Source organism: Nilaparvata lugens, chromosome 13, assembly GCF_014356525.2.
Source record: "Nilaparvata lugens isolate BPH chromosome 13, ASM1435652v1, whole genome shotgun sequence".
Taxonomy (NCBI): Eukaryota; Metazoa; Arthropoda; class Insecta; order Hemiptera; family Delphacidae; genus Nilaparvata; species Nilaparvata lugens.
Genome location: NC_052516.1, coordinates 1,822,698 through 1,836,382, shown reverse-complemented (window position 1 = coordinate 1,836,382; position 13,685 = coordinate 1,822,698). Strand labels below are relative to the sequence as shown.

The following is a 13,685-nucleotide window of genomic DNA, read 5'->3' as shown; positions in this document are numbered from 1 at the left end:
CTGAATTTTTCGCCTTTCAAGATAAGAGCGGTGATAAGATTTAATATAGACGGTAATATATATTAATATAGCGGTGATAAGAGTTGATGATATACATAATAATAGAGCTATAGTAGCGATGAGTAATGATAGCTGTAAAAGTCATAATTATAGTTATAATAGTCATATGAGAGTTATAATTGCTGTGATGACAGAATAGCTAATCTTTCAAAGAATAGAGTGTTTATTAATGTCAGTAGATTATAGGTGATGTCAGTAATCAAATGAGAACGGGCTTCTGTGTAGCAAAGTTAGTAGACAGCAACGTTAGTAGACAAAATGTTGACCACTCACAGGTGTATGATTCAAAGTGGTGGGGGGAACGCCAACGTGACGTCACGCGTAGTAAAAATAAAAATGTGATAGAGTAACTACACTGAGCATACAGTTTATTCACTGTATCTTCAAATATATCGTCGTTTAATCTCCTCAAGATTGACCTAGAACTTGAAAGTTCTCCATACTTATAGCGAATGAATCACCGATTCTAATGATGTTGTTAAATATTTCAAGTTCATTCAACTTATTAACAATAAAATGAAGTTGAAAGTGTTTCAAGAATCTAAAAACGTGACACGAAAAATTTAATAAGCTTGAAAAGTGTTATTAGACAACGTTATACTATTATAATTTCAGATTAACCATTAAAAATATTGATAAACCAATGCATCGCAATAAACCGATAAACCGATCCCAATAAATCCGATGAATTTCATCATTAGAGGTGGCTATGATTTCATTCATTGTAAATGCACTGAGCACATGCTGGTATCGAGCAAAGTTAGTAGAGAGAAGGTTGGTCACTCATCTATAGTATTTTATTTGAAATGCAGTTGGAGTGGGGGAACTGCAGCCGTGACGTAGGCTGTAGTACAGAGTAGGCAGAATATCGCATTCTTGAAAATCATACGGTGACGTATAGTCAAATTATATAACACAAACATTTTCTGACATGCAAGATTTCTGTTTCTGCTTTACAATAATTATCAAAACATTTGAATAATACAAGTATTTCGCCATATAAAATCAAAAACCCCACCTCCTAACCTTCCCTTTTAAACCCTTAAGGTTTCTTCATCTTCTAGGTCGTGTTTATATTTTGTAGTTTGGCTATACATCAGCTTGTGAATTTCGGGGATGAGATATTTTGATTCTCGTAGAACATGTGCTCGATACCAGCATGTATTCAGTGCATTTATATGAATGAAATTCTTCGGATTTATTGGGATCGGTTTATCGGTTTATTGCAATGCATTGGTTTATCAAGATTTTTAATGGGTTAATCTGAAATTATAATAGTATAACGTTGTCTACTAACGCTTTTCCAGCTTATTAACTTTTTCGTGTCACGTTTTTAGATTCTTGAAAAACTTTCAACTTAACTTTATTCATACAAGTTGAATGAACTTGAAATATTCAACAACATCATTAGAATCAGTGATTCAATCGCTATAAGTATGGAGAATTTTTAAGTTCTAGGTCAATCTTGAGGGGATCAAACGACGATGTATTTTGAAGATACAGTGAATACTGTCTACTAACGTTGTCTGTGTAGTACAATAATATATGGTAGTGGAGTTGATATTGTGTTAAAACAAGAAATCAGAATTTCCACAATCATTCAAGAAATTGTGAAACTAGGTTTGGTTGTTACACCATTATCAATCTCCAGCGAATTCTGATCATGGTGTATGATGTAACAACTGAGACCTATTACTCTATTTTTGAGTTGTTTGGACAATTCTTTCAAATATCTTTATTTAAACAATAAAGTATCTTATGAATAAGCTTTTATGTGTAATCTAATAAGAGGAATCATTGTCGTATCAGTCGTAATGCAGTATCAATAAATTGTTTCATTTCATACGAAAATGGTGGGATATGAACATAGTATAACTTCATAAATAGAGTACAGAGTTTCATCGGAATATATAGTACAAAATATAGTACAGAGGGTCATCAGATGCAGAGTTTAGTACAGGATTTAGTTTCGAGTTTGATCTGAATATAGTACAGTCTCGTCACGAGATTGGATAAAGGATATTGGATATTCATTATCTATCACATATAATATAAGACTTTCAGTAGCTTCAAGAGAGAATATCATTCTCTTCTTCCACTTCTTGTATTTTTGATTCTCTTGTGGAAAGTTACCTCGTTTTGGATGAGACTCGACCAAAATGAAAATGCTACAGGATTCGTTGTGAGGTAGGAGTATTTACATTGATGAACATTCAATCATAATATATTGGATATAATATACATTATCATTATTCCGGGATCTTAAATAGCAAGGATTTTCTATAGCCTAAACATATCCAGGTGTGTAGATTATTCATTCAGGGTATAGCATAGGGAAAAGATAGCAAAAGAAGATACCAGTAAGGAGCATCAGGCTTAACAAGAGTTGATTTTCCAGGATACCCGATTTCTAGGTATAAGTGGATTATCATGATATGTTATTGGGATCTTCAAAACGTACCTAAGTTCATTTATTGTCATGGAGAAGCTCCTATAGGTTTGATAAGGGTTTTCAACAAGATTTTCCAGAAAAACTCATCTCCACTAGTATTATCATATTCGTGTCATATAAATGATACATGTATATTATTATCATATTTATGAAATCTTACAATGAAAAGCATCAATTTCCCTACTCAGTTGACATAATTATATCAGGTAAAGAGAAATAACTCATAAGTTTTCCCATCCATTTACATTATGGAGTTTATACTCTCGTAGTGGGAAAAGTAACTCCCTAATTTTCCTATTAAATTCACATTATAAATATATAATGTATAAATACATACATGGTGAACAGTGCTCACCCTGATGGTCATTGACCAAGGGTTAAACGCTGGCATGGATCATTGGGTACCTCCGTAAACAAAGCCATAGTGCATGACAGGTGGTTGATGGTGACATCAGCACAGGTAGGGCTCCTACACCAATAAAAATGTGTTCATTCCAGCTGATCTATATCAGCTAGTGTTTTTATTGGTGTAGCACCACCACCTCCGTAAACAAAGCCATAGTGCATTGGTTGATGGTGACGTCAGCACAGGTAGGGCTCCTACACCAATGAAAACACTAGCTGATATAGATCAGCTGAAATCAACGAATTTTTATTGGTGTAGGAGCCCTACCTGTGCTGATGTCACACGAATGCACTACGGCTTTGTTTACGGAGGTAGTGGCTGACGTCATCAGAATCCACTATGGCTTTGTTTACGGAGGTCGTGCATGGATTGGAATTTATATTTCTGTGTTTCTTGATTAATGGATAGAAGCTATTCTATTATATACAGTGTGCAAAAAGTGACTCACCTCATGATCTCCTGTTCGCGTTCCTCCTCCTGCTTCTGTCTCATCATAACATTTTCGATGATCTGACGTTCCTCGCTGGTGAGGTGTGACAGGTCCGGCATGTCAGAGGCCATTCTACGGTCCTAAAACCGGCCTTAATCCTGTAAACCCGCCTTAAACCACTGTTCACTGATCCTAGTTTAGTTTGCACACTGTTTAGAATATCGTTGTCACACCAACTTGATGTTGTTTCAAAAGTTTTCACAGAGTTTGAAATGTTATCTGATAGGTTTGTACAGTTTGTGGTTAGATTCTTGCACCTGTCAGGTTTTGTTAGAATGTTGTCACCTAAACTTGGTTTAGTTTTCACAAAGTTTGAGGTTAGACTCTCACAATCTCTGTCAGAGGTTAGATTCTCCCACCTGTTATCTTCTGATGATGTTAGGTTAGTTTCTAAACACTTTGAGGTTAGAGTGACGTCACACCTGTTATCTGATGTTAGGTTAGTGTGGTGGTTTTTTGATGTTGAATAAGTGTTTGTAAAGGTTGAATTTGTGTTCAAAAACGCTATCCACACACCTGTGCACCAACTGGCAACGTCGCAGCACTCAATACCAACCTGAAAACTATCAGAAAGTCCTCCGCCATTTTGATTCAAACTGAAAACACGACCCGAATCGCACACTTCCGACTTTTCCACCTTATCCTTGAACCGTATACGACTGCGTTTCAACTTGACGACCCGAAACAAACTGAGCAGAGGCGATATAGTGTCCCACAACTGTATCAATCTGTCCAAAATCAGACGCCACAGAAAGATCCAGCTGAATGCAGCCTTCAAGTTTGCTAACAGCTGACACAAGTTCTGCCTCCTGTCAACTTTTTGCGTATTATACATAGCAGAAGTACGTGGATGACACAGATGTGCATTTCTTTTGTAATAATGACAAGATAAACAAATACTCTCGTTTGTTCCTGTGCTCGATTGCGTCACACAATTTTCCCTCAACAGTTCTACCAACTTGTTGCTGCCAAAATCTCTCGAAATGTGTGTTACAATGATAATAATAGTTTAGTTTCGTAGTAGAAATAGAAGAAGTCGATGATGACAATGTAGAAGCAGAAGGGTTATTAGCGTTTAAATAGTTATGATTACAAATATTTCCCTCTCTCTTACAATAATTAGAAGACTGTAATGATTTTTCGTTCACCTTATTCTCTCTCGTACCCCAACCACACAGAACTCTCTCACTCTTGACGCGGCGAATTCCACGATAACAGCAGCTGTCACCAGTTACAATAAACAACGCAACACCTGACTCAAATAACAATCGATAGAGCAGCAGTACAACGTATCCGAGGCCCCATGTTTTCAAACACGAATCGACAATTTGCTCTAGTAGATTTTGAGGATAGTTTACACTCTTGTTCATGACGCAGATAGTCTCACCTGGTGTTGTTATCAACTAGTGTAGGGTGGCCTAGATTGGTTTGATGAGTTGAAATAACCTAGATTTGTAACTAATTTTCCTAGAACATAGTTGAAATATTGTCTCCAACCAAAATATAGTGTTTGTGTTTGTGTGTGTGGTAGTTAATGCACTATAATCTCCCCCTACATCAACTACAACCCCAGGATATGATGTTCAAGAATGTTTCTTAACTCACAAAATCAACATCACTCGGTTATCCATGATTTTCTCTCACTAAAACTGGAAAATCCTCCACCTAAATCGTCATTTGCACACTACAAACTCAACAAATATGAAACATTGTCCTCCAGTTTCACTAGAATTTGAGAACCGTCTACCGGTACCTAGCTCATCAGTTCTCCACTAAAATTCGATAAATGTCCTTTCCAATCACAAGTCTTCACTAAGAATTTGAAAAATTGTCCACCTATTGATAGTGTAGTCTCTCATACACTAAGAAATCTATATGTGGTAAAAATGTGTGAATCCTTTTACACAATAAATAATACTCACTGAGTGTGTGTATATGCATAGACTTTTACTCTCACAAGTAGAGATCTTTTTATATTAGAAGCTATAAATATTTAAAAATTATGTTCCAAAAATTTACGTATATATTTGTTAGTGATGGGTTTGTTTAAGTTGAGTTTTCCACTACTACCAGCCGTACAGCTTGTGTGAACTTGGTACCTCTGCTACATTTTGTTGCACTTTGTGGAAACCGTTCCCGGAAAACTGACTACTCAACATTTTTCTCCAGACCTGTAAATGTAGCACCCTTCATCCCGTAACAGAGGGTAGCTTGAAACGGTGGTGTTGAGACTTTGTGGAGCACTGTTGAGGTTACTGATGAAAGTGATGATGTATGTAGATGAGATATTGTTGATTTCGGGGAAGCTTTCGACAGGTAATCCATTGTGAGAGATGAAATTGGTGGGTAGATACATGATCACTGTTCACCACACGTCACTACGGTCACAGACGTCACTCCGAGCCGCGTAATCCCGCACGAATTTCGCTCACCACACCGAACACGTCCCGATTTCAACTACGATGTTACCCGGGGAAACATTTTTGGCCCGAAAATGTTCACAATTTACGCCCTTTTGCTGGTTTCTCGCGTACGGAACGGTGTTTCCAGTTTGGAGTTGTCGATACGAAAAGCTTCCCTCTCATTCATGCAGAGTGTACTAAATATATTATGCGTTTGAGGGCGGTAACCAATCAGCGTCGAGTATCAGTCTGACGTCACGACTGCTGCTATTGATCGCTGGCAGCGAAGCACAACTCACCACATTCTGTCATTACTGTTTACATGACTGAACTCTCACCCTCTTCACGGGGAACGCTGCATGTTTGAAGCAAGTCTCACTAGGGTGAATGGATTGGGACTCGGTGGAGCGGGCGGGGTACGAGCCAAACACCTTCGGGCAACTTCGGTAAACTTCGGCAACGTTCGGGTTCGGGAAACGATGCGGGTTCCAGCATAGAACAGGTGATAGTGTAGAGTGGCCGGGAAAGCTGGAACATTGTCGTCATTCGAATGAAAGGGTTGTGTACCAACCTGAGAAACTTCAAGACACTGGAAAAATCGTGGGATTTCCAGAAATGAAAATATAAAACTGGATTCCCATAAATTCCTATTGTAAAATAATGTAGCTCTTAGTTAAATCAGAGACAACTGATAAAAACATAATAAAAAGTATAAACAGTATCTTTATGGTTTAATACTGTACTGTAGCTTCTCAGTTATCTCATGTAAGCAACCAGAGGGACTGAGTAACGCTTCATTTCCACATAATATCAGTGACAGTTAATGTAACCGGCACGGTGACAAATTATTTTCTATGCGTTCTGATTGGACTGTTCTCACTCAGCATGGTCTAGCGAGTATGAATAACCCCATTTGAACATATGGGAATAATATTCTCACTGTTTACTGTCAGTGGTGTTTGGGATTTCATCTAAAAGAGGATAATTTCCATGTAATATTTTCAAGATATCTCAAGTTTATGTTATGTTTATTTTGATGAATATTGTAACAGCTCTTATGACTTTCATATCCTATACTATTGAACGAGCAATTTCAGTTTATATGTTTAGATGTTTATATATCTGTATGTGACCGGATCTCGAAAACGGCTCCAACGATTCACACGAAATTTGGGAACAAAGTAGGTTTATGATATGAAAATTTGATTGCACTAGGTCTCAACCCTGAGATAACTCGCTGAAGAACATTGGAAGGATAAATACGTCCTTGGAAAAACAGCTGGAAAAATTTGTCGTCTGTCGATACCGTAATAGAAGTGTGTGAGCGAGTGCATGTGTGGGTTATTCCTCAGCTGATCTCACGAGAATAATAATCCAGCAGGAAAATAAAATTTCATTTCTGTTTATTTCTCTTTCTTTAGAAAACATATTTACTTCAGAAAGTCCAAAATGGTAACTAGATAACTAGGTACTGTCAGTGTAGAATAGTACATAGTATATTAATAAATATTGTAGCAAACATAGTGTTTCATTCTAAATCGAATTCATAGTATATCTATTTGTAATTGATGATGTTTTTGTTTTTTGAAGTGTGAATGAATTGTTATTTTGATGAGTGATAGTAGCTTAACTTAGATTTCGATTCGGACTGTAGTATAAATTTGAAAAGATACAGTTTTGGGCATAAGCCTGTTGTGCCTCCTCATAAGAATAACAAATTGTACCCCTGAAAAAAATGAATAAATAAATATAAACTATAAATTCAATCTTTGGTTGCGAATTTTCTATGCTGTTACACTTCAGTGCGAAGCTCGGTCCCCCGATATTGATTGTAAATAAAGATAATATTATATGTTTTCAAAACGATTCAATTCAAAGACAATATTTTAACGTCTTCTTGAAAACGTGTTAGCTTCATATCCTGTGGTGACAAAGAAGATTAAATGGTGGAGAGGACTTGAAAGTCCTAACTTCGCCTTATAAACGATATTATCATTCTATTTTATTTCAAAAAAGGTTTTCATCCTCAATATTGCTTGTACTAGTAGTACGTCATGAAGCAGATTGCTATATATCTGTATCAGGGGTCATTTAGCTATCTATCTATCAGTGTCGGGTCCAGTCTAAAATATTCTCCCCATGCTTTCTAATAGGGCTATTCCTACTCAGCTTGGCTGAACGAGTATGAATCGTCCCATTAGAACTCATTTAAATTATATTTTAACTGTACCGGACGCTTACAGTCTTACACTGAAAATTGAACAGTTATTATTCGAGATGTACCTTAGTCTATGACTTGATGAAATGTTCCTCATTGAGCTATTCAACCGTCCTTAGGCCCGGTTGCATGAAAGCCGGTTAAATTTTATCTGTGATTAATTTCAAGATAACCAATCAGAGAAGGCCTTTTTGATGAGACGGCTTCTCTGATCAGTTCTCGTGGAATTAATCACGATTGGAATCGGGCTTTTGTGCAACCGGCACTTGAAATTTGAATCATTTTTTTTTATTCCATTCAAACTTGGAATAATCTCAAAAATAGAATTATAATCCCTAGATAGGAAAATTTCACATATACCCTCTCAAAATTTCTCTCACATTGTTTTGAAAAATCAACCTTTACCTAGGCAAAAAACTTTCAAATTACGTAGTGAAACAAAAACTCACAGGCTGAACTTGCTTAAAAAAAAATGTATCTCGCTCAAAATTGAACCTGTATTTTGAACGTCTATACCAAAAAAAAAGATTGAAAAATTCTTCAAAAAATTACTCTCCACACATTTTGTTGAAAAATGGACAATTTTTCAGAAAAACAGCTTTTAAACTTGGAAACTGTAAACGTCTAGATATATCTTTAGTCTTTAATAACCTGTATCACAGTTATAATACATTATTCTGCAGTGAATATTAATCTATCTTATGTAAAATTTAATTTCCTACAAAAAGTGTTTCGTTATAATTCCTCGAAAAAAGCTTATTTCAAAAGATATGACCAATTTTATGAGCAAACGAAGCGGTTTCAACATTATCATGAACTTGAGACAGTCACTCACAGCTCTCAGCTACAAACAGAAATCAGGAATGCATTCAGCAGTCGTCAATTTTGAAAGCGCCCTGCCACCTAGCGGCAGAAATTTGCAACTCTTTATCTCCTGCTGATTAGCTTGCGCTATCCAGCGTACAAAAAGTGTACTATTTTCAAATCTTGATCCTCCAATGTTTCACTGTTAAAATAATTATATTTTTCACTATTTAGCAGATTATTAGTTAGTTTATTGAATAAAACAATCTTCAAAAGTTCTAAAATTTACGAGAAACTTTGGTATTTGTTTTTCTTCTTCATTCACTCGAATAATATTATAAAATTCCACCAGAAATCATTACAGATCATTGGACATTACCTATTTCAAACTTTTAGCCCCCTCTTCTTTATTAATTTCTTAATAAAGTAGCTTCTTTATTAATTTATGCTATTCAACGCTCAATATTGACGTTTTATGGTGAACAAATAATAAGAAGGATAATACTGTAATCTGATATCAAGTTTTTTGGATATCTGTTACTGTTCATAGTGACCTATCTATTTTTTGAAATAATATAATAACAAATTATTACAAATTCTGGTATAAATTGCTGCGAATATGTCTGACACTAAAACGATTTATCATTTTATTGAAAAGAAATGATTCTTCTCATCTACTAATCTAGTTGTAGCATGATCTATTATTTTCATGCTTTTTCTATTGGAAGTTTTTGTTTCATTTTTAAAAGAAGAAACTTCATTTACCACTGACGATCTCTTTCTCAAGACTGAATACTAAAATAAGGATAAAATTGAATGCAAACGAATTATTACTAGCTCTTATATAAAGAGTGATAAAATAATACTGGGATACACAAGTTGAATTTTTACAGTTTATTAAAAAGTGATATATAAGTTATCATTTTTTTTTTGTTGAAATCATAGATAATATAATTATTATTGTTGTTTATCCCTGTCATTTTGTAGTCAACCACTCATTTAATCAATATAATAATCCATTGAATGGTCGTCAATATTCCCAATTTTTCTGAATTTCCAAATATTAATTTGTCAACTTTTTTGAGACATCATTTCGAATTTGAGATCAAGTTGAAATAAGAATACGTTGCATTCACAATCTGTAACAAATCATGGATATAACCATAATAAAATCAATAAAACTTTGTCAATACTGTTTTCAAAAATGATAAATAATTCAATAATCATTTAAAAACACGAGTTGTCTTGTTCTATATTCTAATGTTCTTGGATTTGAAGTACAAAAATTTTGTGCTCTCACTCATTTGGAGTGTTTCTCTCTATTTCTGGATCAGAGTTATTTATTTCAATTGAATATTATGATTATTTCTCATATTTTAGAGATGAACTATGAAAAGTTCAGAGGTATAGGCTGTATACTTACTATTCATTATTACTTTTTGTGTAGTTGAGAAGTTTATATTGAGGTAATAATGAATATTGAATGAAAAAGACTAAGAAATTGTCAAAAAACCACAGATTTATTGATACTTAGAGAGACCGGTTTCGGTTATTACACCATTGTCAATCTCTGATAATCTCGGTTTATCAGAGATTGACAATGGTGTAATAACCGAAACCGGTCTTTCTAAGTATCAATGAATCTGTGGTTTTTTGACAATTTCTCAGTCTTTTTCAATCAATATTCATTATTACTTCTACTGTTACATAGAACCTATATTATTAACCGTGCATAAACTGTACATAAACCGAGATTAACCTATATTATAAACCGTACATAAACTGTACATAAACCGAGAATAACCTATATTATAAACCGTACATAAACCGAGATTAACCTATATTATAAACCGTACATAAACTGTACATAAACCGAGATTAACCTATATTATAAACCGTACATAAACTGTAGATAAACCGAGATTATCAGAGATTGACAATGGTGTAATAACCGAAACCGGTCTTTCTAAGTATCAATAAATCTGTGGTTTTTTGACAATTTCTCAGTCTTTTTCATTTAATATTCATTATTACTTCTACTGTAACATAAAACCTATATGAGCTTATTTAGTGTTTTTCGTTCCATTATTTTAATGCTTGATAATGAATAAATAACGTGAAGTGAGTAAATAAATAATAAAAGAGAGATCCTTATAGAATAATATTACTATTCATTATTACTTCTACTGTAACATAGTACCTATATTAGCTTATTTAGTGTTTTTCTTTCCATTATTTTAATGCTTGATAATGAATAAATAACGTGAAGTGAGAATAATGATAGAGAGATCCCTCCATCACTTTTCTCTATGGTATAATATATTAACATAGAAAAACCATAGTTTGCTTCCTTATCTTCTCTATTATATTATAAGAATTAAGAAGCCCAACAACTAAAAATATTGGAGCAATCTTTGTGAATATATATTTACATTTGTAATGCATTTGAAGTCCACCACATATAGGTTATAAGGCCTTAGTAAAACTTTTCTAGAAGCTCTTGTCATCATCATTAGAATACATTTCCTGAATTCCATCGATCTATCGGTCCAGGGACATTCCCATAGAGCCAGTTCTACGTTGCCACTCTGTAAAAAATTTTAATTTTAGAGGTAAAAAGAGAAGATGCATGGTTGAGATTTAATTTGTCAACATTTCTTGAATCGAAAACATTGAAGTTATTTCGTTATTTGTCATGACTGACAGAAGTGTTATGAATTTCACTGCGTGGGGAAAGTACAGTACACGAAAAATTGAATACTGAAAGAAATTTATATTCTAGAGGTAGAATGAAAATAGTTATTTGTGCAACTAGTGCGCAAAGTGTCAGTTTGCTGCACCGAAAGAAACGTTTACGCCCGAGCCGTAGGCGAGGGCGGAATGGTTTGTTGAGTGCAGCAGAGGAACTTTACGCACGTATTTCACATTAAGTTTTTCCTACAGTTACCATTGAATATGAAAAGTGGGTAATTATGGGTAAAATTGCCTGAAATGCATCAAATATTTTTCTGTGTAATTTCATTATTGATAAAAACCTTAATCCTAAAATCCTTAAGTCCTCGTTGTCCCTTGGTTATAATATATAATGTAATAATTAGCGCGTTGTGCTTGGTTGCACCTCTGCTCACTATAGCAGCCACAGCAGTCACTGTTACCAACTTCATTTTGATTTTGCTGCACTGTTGCTCCATATAACCTACTAAGTATTTTGCGTTGCCATGTTGCAAATCTGGAGTGCAGGAAAAAATTTTCCCGCACTAGAGCGGAAAAGTGATTCTTTGCGTTCTGTAATCAGTGCAGCAATGGCCACTTTTCAACGTAACTGTAGGAAAAGAAAATTATTCTATAGTTACATTCACCTATCAAAATCAGCATTGATGCTATTTATTCTCAGAAATGCTAAAAGTTCAAAGTAGATCTAAAATTACTAAATTTTTTATACTTTTTTTAGAAAAGAATATAATGATCACCCCGACACATATTATTATAGTGGGGTATCATAATATTAGGACTAAGTTTAGTATTAGCAACTTTTGTATGTATAATATAATAATTATGTATATGTTTTGTCAATAAACTCCTCTGGTTGCAAAAGGGTTAAAATATTGATCAGGAGTACAAAAGAAAGATATTATAGATCACGTTTTACTGAGAATAGAGGAAATAGTGAAAAGCAATGGGAGATGATAAACACGCTGGTGTGTTTATTATCGAAAATTGAAGTTTTAGTTTTTTAAGAAATGAGGGGTTGTAACTCAAAGTGACATCAATAAAAATGTTCTATGATACTTTTATCCAAAATGGCGGAATTCATTGGCAATCAGAGAAATTATTATTATTATCTCACTGCAGAAAATATGCAAGAGAAATTGGATACTGAAAGAAATTTCAATTTTAGAGGTATAAAAAAAACTATCAGAGACAAACAATCTAGGATTTGATGGGTTATCTAAACAGTATCTTCACTCTATGCTACTACAATAGTAAAATTCACTTTAAGCTATTAGCAGCATCAAAGCAATGGAAAGCATTGAAGTCAAGTTCAAAGTGAATCTTAATATAAGAAAAATGCATAAGTGAAATTGAAAACATATTAGAGCTCGGTTACATTTAACCGCGATCAAGCGACGTCATCGTCTGGCTCAAAGTGAATCCCACAATAAGGAAAATGTATACTGGAATATAAAATTATTGAAAACATATTGAAGCCCGGTTAAATATAGCCGCGATTAAGTGACGTCATTCAACCTTGGACACATTTCATAGACTATAAAGAAGAGTTGTTAAATAGTATAAAAAAATCAATAGAATGATAAAGATATGAAATAAATAATATTAAGCTATTTATAAATAAATTAGGAATTAGCTCAAAGAAGGTGCAGGAATTTGAAATACTTGAAATAGCATAATGAAGTCGACAAATATTTTTTTGAAAAATTTATTGAATATTGAAACTAATACTAGAATATTAATACCACATTTATATACAACATAAATGGTATCCATACTGTATGCAAAAGGTCCTTCAATAGTTAGGTGTATTAATTTCAGTCAAAACGTTCCTAGGAAAAATAATATCCTATCAAACTATGTATTGATTTGATCTTGTTTCATAAATTCCAAAAATGTACATAATTCCTGAGCACATACATTAATTGAATAGTCCACTTGTTTGTACTGTAATTAATATTTTGTATTTTATATTCTTTTCCCACTATAAAATTGTTTCACATGAATAAACATTAGTTTTGTTCAACAATAATTTACAATCGAAGAATATCAAAAAGTAAAAACCCTGAAAATGGCCTATGCATCAACTCAGAAATTCACCTGTTTCAATTTATTAAATAGAA

The 13,685-nt window shown here is 33.9% G+C and overlaps 2 protein-coding genes across 7 annotated transcripts in view; both read right to left on the bottom strand.

Moving 5' to 3' along the window:
• The window catches only part of LOC111046749 (regulating synaptic membrane exocytosis protein 2), a 167,519-nt gene extending 160,909 nt beyond the window's left edge, over positions 1-6,610 (bottom strand). The window contains exon 1 of one of the 5 annotated variants that reach the window (XM_039439563.1): positions 3,367-6,610. In XM_039439563.1, the coding sequence (XP_039295497.1) occupies positions 3,367-3,479 (113 nt within the window). In that variant the 5' untranslated portion in view covers positions 3,480-6,610. The remainder of the gene's footprint in view (positions 1-3,366) is intronic. The other 4 variants (XM_039439560.1, XM_039439562.1, XM_039439559.1 and 1 more) reach the window with 4 other exon arrangements.
• A 3,099-nt stretch (positions 6,611-9,709) lies between these two features.
• LOC111060622 overlaps positions 9,710-13,685 on the bottom strand; it is a 30,178-nt gene continuing 26,202 nt past the window's right edge. For both annotated transcript variants that reach the window (XM_039439556.1, XM_039439555.1), the window contains exons 5-6: positions 11,265-11,420; positions 9,710-9,971 (exon numbers count right to left, since the gene is read on the bottom strand). In XM_039439556.1, coding sequence (XP_039295490.1) covers positions 9,921-9,971; positions 11,265-11,420 — 207 coding nt within the window. In that variant the 3' untranslated portion in view covers positions 9,710-9,920. The remainder of the gene's footprint in view (positions 9,972-11,264; positions 11,421-13,685) is intronic.